The sequence below is a fragment of the Xenopus laevis genome, chromosome 3L, assembly GCF_017654675.1.
Source record: "Xenopus laevis strain J_2021 chromosome 3L, Xenopus_laevis_v10.1, whole genome shotgun sequence".
NCBI lineage: Eukaryota > Metazoa > Chordata > Amphibia > Anura > Pipidae > Xenopus > Xenopus laevis.
The window spans coordinates 14,026,572-14,048,671 of NC_054375.1; the positions used below are offsets into that span (position 1 = coordinate 14,026,572).

At 44.5% G+C, this 22,100-nt stretch overlaps 1 protein-coding gene across 9 annotated transcripts in view; it reads left to right on the forward strand.

Annotated features, from left to right (window-relative positions):
• The window catches only part of cacna1c.L (calcium channel, voltage-dependent, L type, alpha 1C subunit L homeolog), a 260,836-nt gene that overhangs the window by 156,120 nt on the left and 82,616 nt on the right, over positions 1 to 22,100 (forward strand). For all 9 annotated transcript variants that reach the window (XM_041585935.1, XM_041585933.1, XM_041585934.1 and 6 more), the window contains exons 6-9: positions 10,906 to 11,067; positions 11,406 to 11,590; positions 14,036 to 14,139; positions 19,991 to 20,163. In XM_041585935.1, coding sequence (XP_041441869.1) covers positions 10,906 to 11,067; positions 11,406 to 11,590; positions 14,036 to 14,139; positions 19,991 to 20,163 — 624 coding nt within the window. The remainder of the gene's footprint in view (positions 1 to 10,905; positions 11,068 to 11,405; positions 11,591 to 14,035; positions 14,140 to 19,990; positions 20,164 to 22,100) is intronic.

The following is a 22,100-nucleotide window of genomic DNA, read 5'->3' on the forward strand; positions in this document are numbered from 1 at the left end:
GTGGGCACTGATCTCTTCTGATCTCATCTGCTGACTGCTGTAATAACCCAATAGTCCTTGTAAGGACTGCTTTTATTTTCTTTTTTGTTTTTTTACTTTGCTAGTTGCTACTATAAGCCCAGTGCTATTAGTCTAGCAGTGTTGGGGAGTGGGACTGGTGTGCTACTGTGCTGCTCCTAGTAGTTCAGCAGCACCAACCCGAGAAAAATATTTTTTTTAATATACATATATATTTTTTTTCTTTTACTTATCTTACTGTTCTTTAACGTGTACAGTGCTGTTGCTGTTCTTCATAGTAGTGCACCAATAGTAGTGCACTTGCAGGCATTATTTGCTCAGTGTGTTCTTCATTTTCAAACAACAACCATCTAGCTGTGTGAGTTTGTTCACATTCTGTCTAAATATCAATAATAATACCGTCTCTAGAAACACCACCCGAGTGACGTTTTTCAGGCAGCAATAATATATTCCGTATCCACTGCTGTAGTAGTGTATACGTTAACCTTGTAGGCATTATTTGCTCAGTGTGTTCTTCATTTTCAAACAACAACCATCTAGCTGTGTGAGCTTGTTCACATTCTGTCTAAATATCAATAATAATACCGTCTCTAGAAACACCACCCGAGTGACGTTTTTCAGGCAGCAATAATATATTCCGTATCCACTGCTGTAGTAGTGTATACGTTAACCTTGTAGGCATTATTTGCTCAGTGTGTTCTTCATTTTCAAACAACAACCATCTAGCTGTGTGAGCTTGTTCACATTCTGTCTAAATATCAATAATAATACCGTCTCTAGAAACACCACCCGAGTGACGTTTTTCAGGCAGCAATAATATATTCCGTATCCACTGCTGTAGTAGTGCATACGTTAACCTTGTAGGCATTATTTGCTCAGTGTGTTCTTCATTTTCAAACAACAACCATCTAGCTGTGTGAGCTTGTTCACATTCTGTCTAAATATCAATAATAATACCGTCTCTAGAAACACCACCCGAGTGACGTTTTTCAGGCAGCAATCATATATATCGTATCCACTGCTGTAGTAGTGTATACGTTAACCTTGTAGGCATTATTTGCTCAGTGTGTTCTTCATTTCAAACAACAACCATCTAGCTGTGTGAGCTTGTTCACATTCTGTCTAAATATCAATAATAATACCGTCTCTAGAAACACCACCCGAGTGACGTTTTTCAGGCAGCAATAATATATTCCGTATCCACTGCTGTAGTAGTGTATACGTTAACCTTGTAGGCATTATTTGCTCAGTGTGTTCTTCATTTTCAAACAACAACCATCTAGCTGTGTGAGCTTGTTCACATTCTGTCTAAATATCAATAATAATACCGTCTCTAGAAACACCACCCGAGTGACGTTTTTCAGGCAGCAATAATATATTCCGTATCCACTGCTGTAGTAGTGTATACGTTGACCTTGTAGGCCTTGTTTGCCCAGTGTGTTCTTCTTCTTCATTTTCAAACCACTGCCACTTAGCTGTGTGAGCTTTTTCACATTCTGTCTAAATATCAATAATAATACCGTCTCTAGCAACACCACCCGAGTGACGTTTTTCAGGCAGCAATAATATATTCCGTATCCACTGCTGTAGTAGTGTATACGTTAACCTTGTAGGCATTATTTGCTCAGTGTGTTCTTCATTTTCAAACAACAACCATCTAGCTGTGTGAGCTTGTTCACATTCTGTCTAAATATCAATAATAATACCGTCTCTAGAAACACCACCCGAGTGACGTTTTTCAGGCAGCAATAATATATTCCGTATCCACTGCTGTAGTAGTGTATACGTTAACCTTGTAGGCATTATTTACTCAGTGTGTTCTTCATATTCAAACAACAACCATCTAGCTGTGTGAGCTTGTTCACATTCTGTCTAAATATCAATAATAATACCGTCTCTAGAAACACCACCCGAGTGACGTTTTTCAGGCAGCAATAATATATTCCGTATCCACTGCTGTAGTAGTGTATACGTTGACCTTGTAGGCCTTGTTTGCCCAGTGTGTTCTTCTTCTTCATTTTCAAACAACAACCATCTAGCTGTGTGAGCTTGTTCAGATTCTGTCTAAATATCAATAATAATACCGTCTCTAGAAACACCACCCGAGTGACGTTTTTCAGGCAGCAATAATATATTCCGTATCCACTGCTGTAGTAGTGTATACGTTGACCTTGTAGGCCTTGTTTGCCCAGTGTGTTCTTCTTCTTCATTTTCAAACATCTCCCATCTAGCTGTGTGAGCTTGTTCACATTCTGTCTAAATATCAATAATAATACCGTCTCTAGAAACACCACCTGAGTTGTTGTTGTTGTTGTTTTAAAAATAATGCCAGGCAAAGGCAGGCCGCCACGCAGAGGCACAAGGGGCCGTGCTGCTATGCTATCCTGTGGCCCTAGGAAATTGCCCAGTTTTAAAAAGGCAATGACCCTGAACTCCCAAAATGCTGAAGAGGTAGTTGACTGGCTTACACAGCACACCCCATCCTCTACCGTTTCTAACTTTACCACAACATCCTCATCCTCCACTGCTATGGGCACCCCACGTAACACTTCCTCCACCACCGGCGCCCCTTCTTCACTGGAGTCAGAGGAGTTATTTTCACATGAGTTTCTTGAACTGAGTGATGCGCAACCATTATTGGCAGAAGAAGATGAAGGAGATGAGGACGTTACACCAGATTTAATTCTGGCAGAGAACACAACAGAGATGGACATAATGAGTGATGATGAGGAGGTCCCCGCTGCTGCTTCCTTCTGTGAGCTGTTAGAAGAAATTGATGCATCTGAGGAGAATGAGGATGAGGAGATTGATGTTTTATAGGTGCCCAGTAGAAGAGAGGAAGAGGAGGATAGTTCAGATGGAGAGACGGAGAGTCAGAGAGGCAGGAGGAGAATAAGACTTAGAAGAAGCAGGGAGGACAGCTCGCAGGGAACAGTAGGGCAACAACATGTATCGGCACCTGTGGTCAGCCGGCCAACGCACCCGCCATTGCCGCCAACGCCGCCGACTTCTACTGTTACCGCCAGATTGCCAGCCTCAAAAAGGTCAGCAGTGTGGGATTTTTTTAATGTGTGTGCCTCTGACAAAAGCGTTGTCATTTGCAATGAGTGCAGTCAGAAACTGAGTCTTGGGAAGCCCAACAGCCACATAGGTACAACTTCTATGCGAAGGCACATGAACGGCAAGCACAAAGCACTTTGGGAGCAACACCTCAAAGGCAACAGGCAAACTAAAAGCCACCCTCCTTCTGGTCCAGCATCTTACTGCTCTACCTCTGCTGTCCTTCACCCGTCTGAACCACCCTCCACTCCGCCTTCCACCTTGACCACCAGTTCCCATTCCCAGTCATCTGCCCCCAGCCAAGTTTCTGTGAGGGCCATGTTTGAGCGTAAGAAGCCAATGTCTGCTAGTCACCCCCTTGCCCGGCGTCTGACAGCTGGCTTGTCCGCACTCTTAGCCCGCCAGCTTTTACCATACCAGCTGGTGGACTCTGAGGCCTTCCGCAAATTTGTAGCAATTGGGACACCGCAGTGGAAGGTACCCAGCCGCAATTTTTTTTCAAAAAAGGGAATACCACACCTGTACCACCATGTGCAGAGCCAAGTCACCGCATCTCTGTCACTTAGTGTTGGGCCAAAGGTCCATATGACTACTGACGCATGGTCCTCCAAGCATGGTCAGGGCAGGTATGTCACCTACACTGCCCACTGGGTGAACTTGGTAATGGCTGGGAAGCAGGGAATGTGTAGCTCAACAACGACAGTGGAGTTGGTGTCACCGCCACGGATTGCACGCGGTTCTGCCACCACCTCTACTCCTCCTTCGTTCTCTACCTCGTCTTCTTCCTCTTCTTCGTCCTCTGCTGCTGGGTCCTCCTCCTCCACACCTGTGCACCCCCAGCTCCCCCTAGGCTATTCGACGTGCCAGGTACGCCGTTGTCATGCTGTCTTGGGGATGACGTGCCTGGAAAGCAAAAACCATACCGGATCTGTACTCCTGTCATCTCTGCAGTCACAGGCCGATCGGTGGCTGACCCCACACCAACTGAAGATCGGAAAAGTGGTGTGTGACAATGGAAGCAATCTGTTGGCAGCACTGAGACTGGGCAATTTAACACATGTGCCCTGCATGGCACATGTTCTGAATTTAATAGTACAACGTTTTGTCTCAAAGTACCCAGGATTCCAGGACGTTCTCAGGCAGTCCAGGAAGGTGTCGGCCCATTTCAGACGGTCCTACACAGCCATGGCACGCCTTGCTGACATTCAGCAGCGGTACAAAATGCCAGTCAGGCGTTTGATTTGCGACAGCCAGACTCGCTGGAATTCAACGCTCCTCATGTTGGAACGTCTGCTGCAACAACAAAGAGCCGTCAACGAATACCTGTTTGAACTGGGTGGTAGGACTGGATCTGCAGAGCTGGGGATTTTTTTACCCCGTTACTGGGTGCTTATGCGCGATGCCTGCAGGCTCATGCGCCCTTTTGAAGAGGTTACAAATATGGTCAGTCGCACCGAAGGCACCATCAGCGACCTAATACCCTTCGCTTTCTTCCTGGAGCGTGCCGTGCGACGAGTGACAGATGAGGCTGTAGACCAGCGTGACGAGGAGCAGGAAGCGCACGATTTCTGGTCGGAATCACCAGAACGAACCCAGGCACCTGCTGCAACGCAGGGAGAGGTGTCAGAAGTGGAGTCAGAGGAGGAAGGTGGCTTTGTGGAGGAGGAGGACCAACAGGAGCAGGCTTCCCAGGGGGCTAGTGGTGACCTTTTGGGGACCCCTGGTCTTGTACGTGGCTGGGGGGAGGAGACCGTGGATGATGCAGTCCTTGATAACGAGGAAGCGGAGATGGATACCTCTGCATCCAACCTTGTGAGAATGGGGTCTTTCATGCTGTCATGCCTGTTGAAGGACCCCCGTATCAAGAGGCTTAAGGAGAAGGACCTGTACTGGGTTGCGACTCTACTAGACCCTCGGTACAAGCATAAAGTGGCAGAAATGTTACCAACATACCACAAGTCTGAAAGGATGCTGCATTTAGAAACCAGCCTGCAAAACATGTTGTACAATGCTTTTAAGGGTGATGTCACTTCAGGAACTCATCAACATTCCAGGGGCAGAGGTGCCAGTAATCCTGCCACGAGCGCACCTGCAAGGACAAAGCACTTTGGCCACTCTGTAACGTCAGACATGCAAATGTTTTTCAGTCCAAGGCAGTGGCAGAACCGTTCGGGATCCACCTTCAAAGAACGCCTCGACCGGCAGGTAGCGGACTACCTGGCATTAACTGCAGATATCGACACTCTGAGGAGCGATGAACCCCTGGACTACTGGGTGTGCAGGCTTGATCTGTGGCCAGAGCTGTCACAATTTGCCATGAACCTCTTGTCTTGCCCCGCCTCAAGTGTCCTCTCAGAAAGGACCTTCAGTGCAGCAGGAGGGATTGTAACTGAGAAGAGAACTCGCCTAGGTCACAAAAGTGTGGATTACCTGACCTTTATTAAAATGAATGAGGGGTGGATCTCGGAGGGTTACTGCACGCCGGAAGACTTGTGCTGAGTTTCTGATTCTGACTCCCCATGCAGCTGTCCTTCTCTGCACGCCTCATGACTCCACATACAGCTGTCCTTTAGCGTCCTCCTCCCTCCACCACCGTTACAAACTAGGGTGCAAACCCTACTGGTTTAATTTGAATCCAGGTAAATCCTGAGTTTTTCTGGCCTCTGTGCTTCAGTGGCTGTGACAAAAAAATTGAATATTTTCAGCATTTATATGGCATATTTTTTATGGCCTCTGTGCTTCAGTGGCTGCGACCAAAAAAAACAGAATATTTTCAGCATTTATATGGCATATTTTTTATGGCCTCTGTGCTTCAGTGGCTGTGACAAAAAAATGAATATTTTCAGCATTTATATGGCATATTTTTTATGGCCTCTGTGCTTCAGTGGCTGCGACCAAAAAAAACAGAATATTTTCTGCATTTATATGGCATATTTTTTCTGGCCTCTGTGCTTCAGTGGCTGTGACAAAAAAATGAATATTTTCAGCATTTATATGGCATATTTTTTCAGGCCTCTGTGCTTCAGTGGCTGTGACAAAAAAATGAATATTTTCAGCATTTATATGGCATATTTTTTCTGGCCTCTGTGCTTCAGTGGCTGCGACCAAAAAAAACAGAATATTTTCAGCATTTATATGGCATATTTTTTATGGCCTCTGTGCTTCAGTGGCTATGACCAAAAAAAACAGAATATTTTCTGCATTTATATGGCATATTTTTTCTGGCCTCTGTGCTTCAGTGGCTGTGACAAAAAAATGAATATTTTCAGCATTTATATGGCATATTTTTTCTGGCCTCTGTGCTTCAGTGGCTGCGACCAAAAAAAACAGAATATTTTCTGCATTTATATGGCATATTTTTTCTGGCCTCTGTGCTTCAGTGGCTGTGACAAAAAAATGAATATTTTCAGCATTTATATGGTATATTTTTTCTGGCCTCTGTGCTTCAGTGGCTGTGACAAAAAAATGAATATTTTCAGCATTTATATGGCATATTTTTTCTGGCCTCTGTGCTTCAGTGGCTGCGACAAAAAAACAGAATATTTTCAGCATTTATATGGCATATTTTTTATGGCCTCTGTGCTTCAGTGGCTGCGACCAAAAAAATTGAATATTTTCAGCATTTATATGGCATATTTTTTCTGGCCTCTGTGCTTCAGTGTCTGCGACAAAAAAAATTTATATTGTTAGCATTTATATGGCATATTTTTCCTGGCCTCTGTGCTGCAGTGGCTGCGACCAAAAAAAATTAATATTGTTTGCATTTATATGGCATATTTTTTCTGGCCTCTGTGCTGCAGTGGCTGCAACAAAAAAAAATTAATATTGTTTGCATTTATATGGCATATTTTTTCTGGCCTCTGTGCTGCAGTGGCTGCGACAAAAAAAAATTAATATTTTCAGCATTTATATGGCATATTGTTTCTGGACTTCTGGTTCAGTGGCTGCGACAAAAAAACATAATTTTTCAGGAAAGTACACATGCCTAATTTTTCAGGGTTCTGCAACAGTGGCAAAATCGCATCTTTTATGGTCACCGCAGGTGATCAATAAAGTAGACCAAAACTGGGCCCACACTGCAGAATCAGTGTTTTTTGGTTCACTTCACTGTACATTGAATTACCTCTGCCTGACAGTGCACGTGCGCACAAGCACGGTGACTGCTAAACACACCACTACAGAAATATTGCCACCAACAGGACGAACATCCTGGAGGTGACAAGCAACTAGTAATTAAAAACTATTATTTGCTCACTTGACGGTATCATTCATTAAAGCTCTTTGCGTCTTTTTGCGTTGCAGTAAGCACCGCGTTTCGTCTTTGCGTGTGAACAGGCTGTAACCTTTACACGACTTGATTGGCATGTAGACGCCGGACGTTTTAAAGCATTTTATTACACAGGTTTAGAAATGTAGTGTGATTTCTGCCCTTTACAGCACAAAACGCAGCGCTGTGTCAACAATGGATTTTTAGAAACATTTTTGCCCTTGATCCCCCTCTGGCATGGCACTGTCCAGGTCGTTGCACCCTTTAAACAACTTTAAAATCATTTTTCTGGCCAGAAATGTCTTTTCTAGCTTGTAAAATTCGCCTTCCCATTGAAGTCTATGGGGTTCGCGACGTTCGCGAACCGTTCGCATTTTTGACGCAAGTTCGCGAATATGTTCGCGAACTTTTTTTCCGACGTTCGCTACATCCCTAAAGAGGAGTTGCCGGGGTCAGGAGCCAAAGAGGAGTTGCCGGGGTCAGGAGCCAAAGAGGAGTTGCCAGAGTCAGGAGCCGAAGAGGATTTGCCAGAGTCAGGAGCCGAAGAGGATTTGCCAGAGTCAGGAGCCGAAGAGGATTTGCCAGAGTCAGGAGCTGAAGAGGATTTGCCAGAGTCAGGAGCCGAAGAGGATTTGCCAGAGTCAGGAGCCGAAGAGGATTTGCCAGAGTCAGGAGCCGAAGAGGATTTGCCAGAGTCAGGAGCCGAAGAGGATTTGCCAGAGTCAGGAGCTGAAGAGGATTTGCCAGAGTCAGGAGCCAGGGGACCACCTGATGCCACTTCTGGAACCGGGGGACCACCTGATGCCACTTCTGGAAACGGGGGACCACCTGATGCCACTTCTGGAACCGGGGGACCACCTGATGCCACTTCTGGAACCGGGGGACCACCTGATGCCACTTCTGGAACCGGGGGACCACCTGATGCCACTTCTGGAACCGGGGGACCACCTGATGCAGGAGTCCAAACAGGTAAGTTGCCAGGATCGGGAGCCAGAATAGAGGAGTAGCCAGGGTCGGGAGCATCACCCATAGCAGGAGAGGAATTGCAGGAGTCAGCCAACTGAGCAGAGGAAACAGCCAAGTCACCCATTACAGGTGAGTTGCCCAGGATAGCAGAATGACCACCATATATGACAACGAGTCCAGTAGTATCTGTTGCATCAGAACCATTGGATCTCAATGTAGTGAAGGTGGATTTGTCCTTGGGCCCATAGGCTGCTGGCACAGGAGATGCAGGCTGGAAGGCTGCTGGCACAGGAGATGCAGGCTGGAAGGCTGCTGGCACAGGAGATGCAGGCTGGAAGGCTGCTGGCACAGGAGATGCAGGCTGGAAGGCTGCTGGCACAGGAGATGCAGGCTGGAAGGCTGCAGGCACGGGAGGCAGCTTTCGGGGAACCGGCACGGGAGGCAGCTTTCGGGGAACCGGCACGGGAGGCAGCTTTCGGGGAACCGGCACGGGAGGCAGCTTTCGGGGAACCGGCACGGGAGGCAGCTTTCGGGGAACCGGCACGGGAGGCAGCTTTCGGGGAACCGGCTGGGAAGCCATCACTGGGACCGGCTGGGAAGCCATCACTGGGACCGGCTGGGAAGCCATCACTGGGACCGGCTGGGAAGCCATCACTGGGACCGGCTGGGAAGCCATCACTGGGACCGGCTGGGCTGCTGGAACCGGCTGGGAAGCCATCACTGGAACCGGCTGGGCTGCTGGAACCGGCTGGGCTGCTGGAACCGGCTGGGTGGCTGGAACCGGCTGGGCGGCTGGAACAGAGCCTGGGATGGGAGAGAAGTTTGGCTGGGAAGCCGGCCGTGGTATATTAGAAAAAGAAATAAACTGTGGTTCAGGCCTGAGAGCCAGGGAGGCTGATTTATGGAAAGCAACAGGCTTAGAAGCAGACTGGGAGATAGCTGGAGAGTGCATTGCAGGCAGATACTGGGAGACTGACCGACCCTTAAATTTAGTGGTAAATGCAGTTTGAACTTCATCGTCTGACTCCACATCTTCCCAGTCTTAATCATTACAGGCATCATAGTCACTCTCGTCATAAATATCCTCCCAATAACTTTCCTCTTCCTCACTCTCGTCATAGGGTATAACAGGTTGATAGATATTTTTGAGGCCAACAAGTTGGGAATATCTTGGCACTAGAGGGGTAAGTTGAAATGGCTTAACAAAGCCTTGATCGACAGGAGAACTTGAGGAGGAAAAAATGTCGGAAGGGACTGGCCATAAATCACCCGTGAAGGTTGTTTTCAAAAAAGAAAGAAAAGAACAGGGGTCTTCCAAAAAGTGAGCTTCTTCATCAATGCAAGCCTCTGCCCACTCTTGTGCTTTACCCCCTAAGAGGAATAATATAACGAGTCTGCTCTTCATAGAGTCTGGAGTCTTTAATGGAGATGAATGAAATATCAAATAACAGTATAAACTGAAAGATACAACCTGGGTAAAGGCAAAGCAAAGTCCAATAAACAGGCGGAGAAGGTCTGGGCAGGCGGCAGGCAAGCAAGGTCCAAAGAGAAGGCAAGGTCAAAGGCAGGCAGCGTTCAAGCAGGGTCGAGATAACAGGCCGAAGGTCAAACCAGGGAATCCACAGAGAAAGGAATTAGGAACCAGGTGGGAACAGGAATCAGGAGTCGAGGCAGGGAACACGGGAACCAGGCAGGGGACACAGGAGTCAGGAGTCGCGGCAGGGAACACAGGAACCAGGCAGGGGACACAGGAGTCAGGAATCGCAAGTAAGGGGCTGGATCGGGCTCAGGAGCTCAGATAATCAAGCCAGGATCTTAGGGCAGGGACAGGCTTATAAAGGGTCATTAATTGGGAATGGAAGACACATGTGGATAATGAGGCAGGGGAGAAAATATATTTCAAGTCTGTCCAGAGCAGTGTCTAACATGAGGACAGAGATCTTCCAGTGGCTCACCCTGGTAATGCAGAACCTCCCAACAACAGGGACCAGGGTTCGATTCCTGGCTGTTACAGATATATAGAAACATCGGGGTAACAGTCACCCTGCTATAGTTCCAGGGGCGCTCAGGGTACAAATAAGCACTCACCCCAAATCTCGCCCTAACTGACCTTCAGACTGGGCCCCCTTAGCTCATAACAAGGTTACAGATATATAGAAACATCGGAGTAACAGTCACCCTGCTATAGTTCCAGGGGTACCCAGGGTACAAATAAACACTCACCCCAAATCTCGCCCTAACTGGCCTTCAGTCTGGACCCCCTTAGCTCATAACAAGGTTACAAATATAGAAACATTGGGGTAACAGTAACCCTGCTATAGTTCCAGGGGTATCCAGGGTACAAATAAGCACGCAAACCAAATCTCCCCCTAACTGACCTTCAGGCTGTGCCCCCTTAGCTCATAACAAGGTTACAGATATATAGAAACATTGGGGTAACAGTCACCCTGCTATAGTTCCAGGGGTACCCAGGGCACAAATAAGCACTCACTCCAAACAACAGATATATAGAGACATTGGGGTAACAAGCTGGGCTCTCCAATGTTAACTCTCTGCCCGGTTCTTCTAGCTAACGCCTCTTCTTCAATTCCCAGGTCTCCAGGTGGTGCTGAATTCCATTATTAAGGCAATGGTTCCGCTGCTGCACATCGCTTTGCTGGTGCTGTTTGTCATTATTATCTATGCTATAATCGGGCTGGAGCTGTTCATGGGCAAAATGCACAAGACCTGCTACTTCCTGACAAATGGATATCCAGGTAAGAGCACCCTGTCCACCAATAAGAATCCCTCTTAATTCTAGGACCTCTATTATGGAAGGAGCAATGACTCACTGTTGCTATGGGTAACTAGACCAGCATTACGACTAGATAAGGTTGGCTAAAGTAGTCCGGATAGACAGGATTTTCACTGGGACGGCCTCTATTTTTGGCAAGTTCCATAGAAGAGTTTGGAAGTTTGTCCATGTAAAATGTTTCTTGCCCACGTTACCAGAGTATATTTGTCTATAGCACACAGTGCATCCCCTTATGTTTATTATTTTATGCTATTACCTTACACTTTGATAATCGATTTTATCCATCTGATTTCCCTGCAGAGGAAGAACCCTCACCGTGTGCATTGGAGAGCAATAATGGGCGGCATTGTGCCAACGGCACTGTGTGCAGATCTGGTTGGGCGGGACCCAAACACGGCATCACTAATTTCGACAACTTTGCATTTGCCATGCTCACTGTCTTCCAGTGCATCACCATGGAGGGCTGGACAGATGTGCTTTACTGGGTAAGTGGCTAGAATCTCAGCTGCCATAAAGCAGGACAGGACTGCTGCTTCCAATGGGGATTAGATAGGATCTGTACAGCCACTGGGACAGAATGCTCTGTTATACAGATAGCTAGAATCGCAGCTGCCATAAAGCAGGACAGGACTACTGCTTCCAATGGGGATCAGATAGAATCTGTGCAGCCACTGGGACAGAATGTTCTGTTATACAGATAGCTAGAATCTCAGCTGCCATAAAGCAGGGCAGGACTGCTGCTTACAATGGGGATCAGATAGAATCTGTGCAGCCACTGGGACAGAATGTTCTGTTATACAGATAGCTAGAATCTCAGCTGCCATAAAGCAGGGCAGGACTGCTGCTTACAATGGGGATCAGATATATGCTACTGTGGCAGAATGCCTGAATTGGTTCTATGGATTGTTGGGTAATGCCAGTGACACGGGGCAGAAGAATAAATAAAAAAGCTTTGGCTGCTCAGTTTTATCCAATGCAAAAGCTCAATGGATTCTATCAGGCAGAAATATCAGATGTGAGTCCCACCCGAAGGCATTTCTTGTGTGATAGGAAGAGACACGGAGATGCTGGGAGAGTGTCAGGGAGCTGAAAAGCTTTAAAAGGTCCATGAAATACATCTCTTGATAATTAGTCATGTAGATTTAATGCAAAGAGAAGAGGTCATGGGTCCAATGGCTGCATTCCTCTGGCAGAATCATACCTCTAAAACTTTCCATGGCAGAATGCATCCTTTAGAAAGTGGTAGAAGGTTGATTTAGCCTTGAAATGCAGCCTTGAGTCCTGTGACCCTATTAAGTTCCCTAGAAAAGCTTATACAGGATTAGTTCCCCTTTAAATAGCTGTAATACAGACAACGATACTCTATGAGAATTTGCAATTAGTCTTTGTTTTTTTTTTTATTAGTGGCCACTGGTCTTAATTGATGGGTGTGGCTCTCATAAGTGGAGTGTAGGGAGGACAGATAGGGGTGTATTTTGGTATTTGGACTGGGGACCATAGCCACATTTTGGATTAAACAGAGATGGATAAAACACTGCTTTCTATTCCTGCCTTGCCTCCTACTTCTTTGCTGAGATAAACTCCTCCCACCAGCAGACAGTCGGCGACTTTCTTTAGTCAGCAGTGAGAACTCTTTGATGGAGTTTGGTTCCCCCTACTGGTTAGCATGGGCCATTTAACTAAAAGTTAAAGGAACAGTAACACCAAAAAATGCAAGTATATTAAAGGCGTGGTTCATCTTCAAAATGACTTTCAGTATCTTATAGAATGGCGAATTCTCAGCAAATTGGTCTTCATTATTTATTTTTTATAGTTTTTTTTAATTTTGCCATCTTCTTCTGACTCTCGCCAACTTTCAAATGGTTGAAACTGATCCCATTTAAACAACAAATGCTCTGTAAGGCTACAAATATATTATTTTTGCTACTTTTTATTACTCATCTTTCTATTCAGGCCTCTGATATTCATATCCCAGTCTCTCATTTAAATCAATGCATGGTTGCTAGGATTTTTTGGATCCTAGCAACCAGAAAACTGGAGAGCTGCTGAATAAAAAGCTAAATAATTCAAACGCCACAAATAGTATAAAATGATATCACTCTCCAGATCATACTAAAAGTTCATTTAGGGTACAAATATGATTTAACCGTGATTGTGCCGGATCTGATGCTCTGCGACAAAATGCAGGAGTCAAATCGGATGCGATGGAAAACAAGGTAAGAAATACAAATGTCGGATTGTGTTACAGAGTTCATCCGATGCGGCGTCTGCATCCGATAGTCGTGTTGCGTCGGACGAATACTGCGACACCATCCAATGTTCCTGTTGCTTACCTTGTTTTAGCAGCTTGAATATATAAACTATAGTAGTACTTATCTGTTATCTACTGTGTATCCTGTGCTTGAATGGCTGCCCCCATGGTTACACAGCAGCCTGTTTATATAAACTATAGTAGTACTTATCTGTTATCTACTGAGTATCCTGTGCTTGAATGGCTGCCCCCATGGCTACACAGCAGCTTGTTTATATAAACTATAGTAGTACTTATCTGTTATCTACTTTGTATCCTGTGCTTGAATGGCTGACCCCATGGCTACACAGCAGCTTGTTTATATAAACTATAGTAGTACTTATCTGTTATCTACTGTGTATCCTGTGCTTGAATGGCTGCCCCCATGGCTATACAACAGCTTGATTAACTAAAGTAATCTTTCTGAAGCAAAAAACAGTTTTACCAGTGCAGGGCAACACTACATTACATTGTCATTCACACTGTTCCTTTAAAAGCATTATGGCATCTTCTGTGCCCAAAGAGACAGAAATAGAAGCTAATTGTTAAAGGAACACAGCAGAGCTGTAATAGTATTAAAGGCATATCATTTCTGAACCCCTCTCTCTCTCTCTCTCTCTCTCTCTGTCTGTCTGTTCAGATGCAGGATGCAATGGGATATGAACTGCCCTGTGTGTACTTTGTCAGCCTCGTCATCTTTGGATCATTTTTCGTTCTGAACCTGGTTCTTGGTGTTCTGAGTGGGTAAGTTAATGGGTTATAGAGTCCTGAGTGAGTAAGTTAAAGGGGTGAGTCACCTGTAAGTTATAGAATGGCCCATTCTAAGCAACTTTCCAAATGGAAAAATATATATATTTTTTTATAGTTTTTACATTTATTTGCTACATTCTGTCTCTTTCCAGCTTTCTAAAAAATGCTCTTTAAGGCTACAAATGTAGTCATTGCCACTTTGTATTATTCATCTTTCTACTCAAGCCCTCTCTTATTCATATTACAGTCACTTATGCAAATCAATGCATGGTTGCTAAGGTAATTGCACACTGTGGAGATGCTCATTAAAAGGCTAAATAATTCAAAAGCTACAAATAATAAAGCATAAAAAACCAATAGCAAACTGTCTAAAAGTTAATTTAAAATGAAAAATCCCTTTAATGGGTTATGGTGCCCTGACTGGGTAAATTAATGGTTTATGGTGTCCTGTGTGGGTAAGTTAATGTGTTTTGGTGTCCTGATTGGGTAAGTTAATGGGTTTGGTGTCCTGAGTGGGTAAGTTAATGGGTTATGTGTGTGGAGTGGGTAAGTTAATGGGATATGGTGTCCTCGACAGGTAAGTTAATGGTTTATTGTGTCCTGGACAGGTCAGTTAATGGTTTATGGTGTTCTGGGTGGGTAAGTTAATGTGTTATGGTGTCCTGACTGGGTAAGTTAATGGGTTATGATGTCCTGGTTGAGTAAGCTAATGGACTATGGTATCCTGACTGGGTAAGTTAATGGTTTACAGTGTCCTGCGTGGGTAAGTTAATGGGTTATGGTGTCCTGAGTGGGTAAATAATGGGTTATGGTGTCCTGAGTGGGTAAGTTAATGGGTTATGATGTCCTGGGTGAGTAAATTAATGGATTATGGTATCCTGACTGGGTTAGTTAATGGTTTACAGTGTCCTGCGTGGGTAAGTTAATGGGTTATGGTGTCCTGAGTGGGTAAATAATGGGTTATGGTGTCCTGAGTGGGTAAGTTAATGGGTTATGGTGTCCTGTGTGGGTAAGTTAATGGGTTATGATGTTCTGGGTGGGTAAGTTAAGGGGTTGTGATGTACTAAGTGGGTAAGTTATAGGTTATGGTGTTCTGACTGAGCCATATCGGCCAAAAATTGCCCATATATCTTTTGAAAAGGTCAGAAAATCCTATTGGACAAGGACAGTATGTGCACATTGATGAGGTCAGCACTGCCATTAGAGAGGTACAGAGATACTCCAGTCAGGGTTCCCATATTAGATTGTGGCCCCAAGAGAGGAGAAGGTTTGATTTGCAAGTAACAAAGGGGGTTGGATAGTGACCAAGTGTCAGGGCATCATTCTACCAACTTAGTAACACTGGGCCCCATGATTACTGATGACAGCTGATTTTGTCTGAAGTGGCATTTGGAAAGGTTCAGTTTCAGTCCTGCAGAATCAATGCATTTCAGAACCTTTTCTAGGTACTTGTCATGAAGATCCATAGTTGGAGCGTAGACAATTATATCATCCAAGTAGCATTCTACACCAGGTATGCCATGGAGTATAGAAGACATCAGTCTTTGAAAACAACTCAGTGCTGAAGCCAGTCCATAAGGTACACGCTTGAACCGAAACAAACCATCATGGGTGATAAATGCAGTGAGGTCTCTGCTTTCCTCATGCAGTAATACTTGATGATAAGCACTCTGAAGATCCAGGGTGGAAAAGAATTTTGCTCCTCGGAGTTCTGAAAATATTTCCTCTATGTGTGGCAAGGGATGATTATCCATAACAACTGCTTTATTAGGTTCACGGAGATCAACACACAATCGAATACCTCCAGTTTTCTTCAATGTTACTACATTTGGTGAAAACCATTCAGAGGATTCTGGTTTTTCAATCACATCTTGTACTACCAGTTTCTTTAGTTCCTGTGAGACAGTCTCCCTTATAGAATGGGGCAATCACCTAAATTTCTGGCATATTGGTTTTACATCTGGTCTCAACTTAACTTTGTGTACAAAGTGAAGTGTTGCTTTGTGGTGAAATTGTAGACACTGGCTGTGTGGCAGGCACTGGTGCTGTAGTAATGAGACCATTAACTAATTATAGGTTTAATGCAGCAAAGAGATCCCTTCCAAGTATAGCAGTACCCTTATTCACAATGTAAAAGTCACATTTTGCAGTATTTGATTCAAATTGTACAGTCACTGGCAAGCAACCAAGAACAGGGATTGGATCCTTTAAAGGATAAGTAAACCTTTAAAATAAGTCATTGTAAAATTGATGAGAGAGCTATTCTATGCACTTTTATCATTTACATTCATTATTTATTTTCTTGTTATTCCAAGATATTAAGGGATACATGTGCTGTTAATATGAATTAATTTTTGTTCCAACAGCGCCACCTGCTGGTCAGTTTCTGACCAGTCTGACCACCAAGTAGTGATGGAAGTTGTCAGGAGAAAGAAAGAGGCTGCTCAGGAAAGATGTGAGAAAGATTTCTAATTTTATTTCCTAAGCAGAAGAACATCAGAGCAGCCTCTTTCTTTCTCATGACAACTTCCTTGACTACTTGGTGGTCAGAATGGTCAGAAACTGACCAGCAGGTGGCACTGTTGGAACAAAATGCATTCATATTAACAGCACATGTATCCCTTAATATCTTGGAATAAAAAGTAAAAAATAATGAATGCAATTTACAAAAGTGCTTAGAATAGCACTCTCATCAATTTTACATTCACTTATTTTAAAGGTTTACTTATCCTTTATGTAACTGACCAGTTTCAGGGCAGGTGCAACAAGCGGATCTTTTGCAAAGTATTTCAAGAAAATATCCTTTGGTAGTATAGAAATAGCTGAACCTGTATCAAGCATCAGGTTAATGGAGTGTTCCTTGTCAGCAGAAGCAGTATTGGCACTGAATGTACCAGCTTCATCCACACTTAATACTGTAACATTTTAGTAGTGTGTTGTGTTGAACCACGGTGAAAGCAGTATTTTCTATTTGTATTTGCTGTATGGTTTTGCAGTGTAGGTGAATCCCTTTCCTTAGCATTGTATTTTGCAAGTGGCTGTGCATTATTAGGCCACAGTGCTGAAGTCTGTACATTCCCAGCAGTTCCCTGACTGAGAGTTTTAGCCTCTGCCACTGCTGTTTCAATTTGGCTAGCAACTGTAAGAGCCTTTGCAAGGGTTAAATCCTGCTCTAGGAGCAGTCTCTCTCTAATGTGAGGTGATTTTGTTTTTTCCACTATTTTGTCTCTTAGCTTTTCATCTGTTAGATTCCCAAACTCACAGGTAACAACCAGCTCTCTCAAAGCTGCTACAAATTGTTCTGTGGATTCGCCATTACGTTGTCCACGTTGGCGGAATTTATATCTTTCAGCAACCACATTAACTCTTGGCACGAAAAAGTTCTTTATAGCAGTAAGAGCAGTTTCATAAGTATCATCAGGTAATGGTAATGTATAGAATATACGCTGTCCCTCTTCTCCCAGGCAGTGAATAAGTAAAGCACGCTTTCTAGCAACACAAATCTCCCCTTGGAGCAGCAATAATGTAATTTTCAAACATACGGATCCAAGCAGTAAAAGGTATGGTAGGCTCAACAGGATTTGGAAGAAAAGGTGCAGGCTGCTGCAGAGGTAGAAGAGCCATCCTTGTCGCCATTTGTTATGTTTTGGTTAGCCGAGGATGAGTAGAATATAACTGCTTTATTAGCAGAGTCATACAGCCATTACACAACAGTAAGCTTTCACTTTTAAGCTACCAGGAAGTATGCACTGTATGTCTGAGCACAGTGACATCTACAGGCCATTTGTATAAACAACACAACTCTGGATGCGGCCGTCTCCCTAGACCCCATTATGATCCAGCCAGTATCCCAGGAGCCAAATTATCAGATCATCACAGTTTGGCCAGCTGGAGGCCAAATCAGGTAATCGGTAGGAAATACTATGCTAAGCCTATGGCAGTGGCCCCTATTTGGTCCCCAAAATCATCCTGCATGTCACCTCTCTTTTTCACTGGTTCCATTAGAAACGCAGTGTACGGCTCTATTCCTTCTACGCAGTATGGCAGCAATGCACAGAAAGGTGTTGGTTAAATGAAGCCAAATAGAACCAGCCAGATAATAGTTAGATAATATTGCTTTTCTGCTGTGACTGGGCCTCATTTCAGCTCCGTGAGTATCGTAAGGAAAAAATAGAATTATAAGATTGGTTTTGTTTAGGGATGGCGGCCAAAATCCTTAGCTGTGTTATAACCTTGAGTAACCCCATAATCCTTTGCGTTTCCACCAGTCTTTTCACTGACTGCACCAGTGTCTGCCAGAGAAATGACTCCAGCCTCTCACTGCCGACTCATACAACATTATGGTGCCTTTGTCCTTGGGTGACATTGGTTCTATCCTTGAGTGTGAGTGGAGTTGTCCTATTGTACGGATGCTGGGAGGCTACTACCTGCTCCCACTGAGGCACGGCCTCCCTTCTCTGCAAGATACCTCCAAGTTTTCGAGTGTGACAGCCGCCATGGCGTTTGTGTGCTTAGACACATGTAACATTTTATATCTGTTTCTAAGGCGCATGGGAACAAAATGTGTTCCCAAATAAAAATCTTTTTTTTTTCTTAAAGGGACAGTGTTACATTTGATGCAGAATTGTGCCTGTAGCAACCTTGTCCCACAGCAAGTAACGAATACACTCACAATCATTATTTGCCCCCATTGCTTGAGCTATAGTTTTTCTACTCCTAACCCTGTAAGCTGCCATCAGTGTTCTAGCCCGATCTACTGGTACAGTAGTACAATGTACAGACTCCATGCCACTCCCCCTATGAGTTTTCAAGTTTTATTGATGCCCAAGACAACACTCACTGCGGTTGGTCCTCATATCAAACCCCCCATGGACACTGAGCACACATAGCATTTGGCCTACACATCATCCCACCCCACAGGTGGTCATCCCAAAGGAACTCCTCTGCTTGCTCCCTACTGCCCCCACAGGTCACTCTTGCCCTTGCCCTATTGCAGTCAAGGCAGTTGTCTAACCCTAGTTCCAGCCAAGGACATCGGAGTGTTCTAGTTCAGCCCACTGAGCAAGCTGAAGGGGTGCCTCCTAAACTGGGGATCCAGAGTAGAGCCTGAAGGCTACATGGGGTGAGATTCATAGAAGATACCTATTTCCCTGGAAGCCCAGACTGAACAAGAAGGTTATTCCCCCTGAGATTTGGGAGGAACTTGAGTCCTAAGCATGGCCCATATATCTTTAAATTAAACAATTGTCTGAATCCACTGATCCAGCAAGAGAGAAGGTTCTTCTGCCTGGAGCTGGGCTCCGTGTCTCATGAGGCACAAGGGAGAATATTTCTAATTAACAAGTCCTCATTGCTCTGTTGTTTGGAGATCGGCTTTTGCTTTCTGCATACCCTCGGCCTTCAAAGGAATTAAATCAATAATTTTGTTTCAAACAGTACCCCCTTGGGACTTTCTACCTCTTCTTAGTTCCCCCAGGTCTCAGAGATGTCAGTCTTAGGTTCTTCCATCTGTAGGGCCATTTGGTGGTTGACAATGATAGACATAGGAGCCCTGGTGAAGCTTCTTCTCTGCTTTAGTAAAGGAAAAGGGCCTGAAGACTCTTCCAGAACATTGGCCAATGCTGTACATGACCTGGCAGCTACTGGTCGTTTGTACCTGGTATGGGCTAGACTTGTCCATATGTAGCAGGGCAATGCCTATGGTTGAGGCACATGTCTACCTCACCTTTGTATGAAATAATATATTAAACTATTGTCTCTTTCTTCTTTTCTAACCTATTTGTTCCCATCTCTCCATCCTCCTTCTCATCTTTTATTCTACCCCCATGGTCGGTGCTCTGTACAGTGAGTTTTCCAAAGAGAGAGAGAAGGCCAAGGCTCGGGGCGACTTCCAAAAGCTGAGGGAGAAGCAGCAGCTGGAGGAGGACCTGAAAGGCTACTTGGACTGGATCACTCAGGCTGAAGACATCGACCCAGAGAATGAAGATGAAGATATAGATGAAGAGAAACCTCGAAACAGTATGTCTTGTTTGGTATGGGGGAGACAGTGGGTGACATATTTAACCTCCAAAAGGGGCAGCCTAGGCACCCGCCTGCCAGTCTATCACTAAATACTGCATGTTGAACACCTAGCACATGCCTTCCGACATTCAGAACCAAACTTTAGGGGCTGTTCCTGCTGAATTGTGCTTAGTATAGGGGAATACCTATGCTGTCATAGTTTTATGGTATCTCTCTGCCCAGACTATGAGCAAACTTAGGGGGCTGTGCCTGCTGAATTGTGCTTAGTATAGGGGAATACCTATGCTGCCATAGTTTTATGGGATCTTTCTGTACAGACTATGAGCAAACTTAGGGGACTGTTCCTGCTGAATTGTGCTTAGTACAGGGGAATATCTATGCTGCCATAGTTTTATGGGATCTTTCTGTACAGACTGAGCAAACTTAGGGGCTGTTCCTGCTGAATTGTGCTTAGTACAGAGGAATACCTATGCTGCCATAGTTTTATCGGATCTCTCTGTACAGGCTATAAGTAATCTTTTGAATGGGATGTTCCTGCTGAATTGTGCTTAGGACATGGGACCAGAAAGCCTGAGACAAAGACAGTTGAAGCAAGACAGAAACTGCACGATGAGCCATTAGCACCTACAATATATTTGGAACTAGGGAAAACACAGCTTATATTTATATTACAGTTGCATAAATACAAAGGGAATAGAAATGCAGCTATAGTGGCACTTTACATGTGGATTTTTCCCCTCAGTTGGAGGGTCAAGGTCTCAAACTGCTCCACCAGAATGCCACGCCGCTGCCCTGGTATTAATCAGAGCCCACGCAGGGTGCCTTCAAGGCTTGCATTTTCCAGATAATCCTGTTAAATTTAGCAGAGAATTATTTTATGCCTCAGTAGACACCAATAAAAAGGCAGAGACGGCTCCGACTCCCGGTAACAAATCAAACTCGGGCCTACCAGCACCCACCTTGTCTTTATCACTGTCACTGTGACAAACGTCCTCCGTCACAAACTGATAGATCAACATGAAAAGCATTGTCACTGTGTATTATTACACAAATAACAAGTTGCCTTATAATCCAGACAGATGGCTGCCTCCGTCTCTCTCTTATGCCTGCATTCATTATTTGAGAGCTCATATCTTATATGCAGAACTACAACTGCCAGAAATCCCTTGTGCTAAGCGCAATTCAGCAGGAACAGCCCCTAAGTTTGCTCATAGCCTGTACAGAGAGATATCATAAAACTATGGCAGCATAGGTATTCCCCTGTACTAAGCACAATTCAGCAGGAACAGTCCCCTAAGTTTACTCATAGTCTGTACAGAGAGATCCCATAAAACTATGGCAGCATAGATATTCCCCTGTACTATGCAGAATTCAGCAGGAACAGTCCCCTGAATTTGCTTATAGCTGGTACAGTCTGAATTTTATTTGTTGTATATTCCAGTTGTGTATTTCCCATCGGCATAGGTATTAACCTGTACTAAGCACAATTCAGCAGGAACAGCCCCTAAGTTTGCTCATAGCCTGTACAGAGAGATATCATAAAACTATGGCAGCATAGGTATTAACCTGTACTAAGCACAATTCAGCAGGAACAGTCCCCTAAATTTGCTCATAGCCTGTACAGAGAGATCCCATAAAACTATGACAGCATAGGTATTTCCCTGTACTAAGCACAATTCAGAAGGAACAGCCCACTGAGTATGCCTTTACATATATTGTATCACCTGCCACAAGGTTCTCCAGCCATCAGCTTTTTAAATACAAATGAGCCTTCCAGATAAAGAGTCATTGATCCTGTTATATGTTATAAGAGACAGTACTGCCTTCATCATAATAATCTGCCATAAAGCAAGATGGTGCTGCTGCACTGAGTCAGAAAGGGCACCTAAGTAGCCAAACTGCCAAGCTTTACAAAACCTTTACCATTGGGTTCA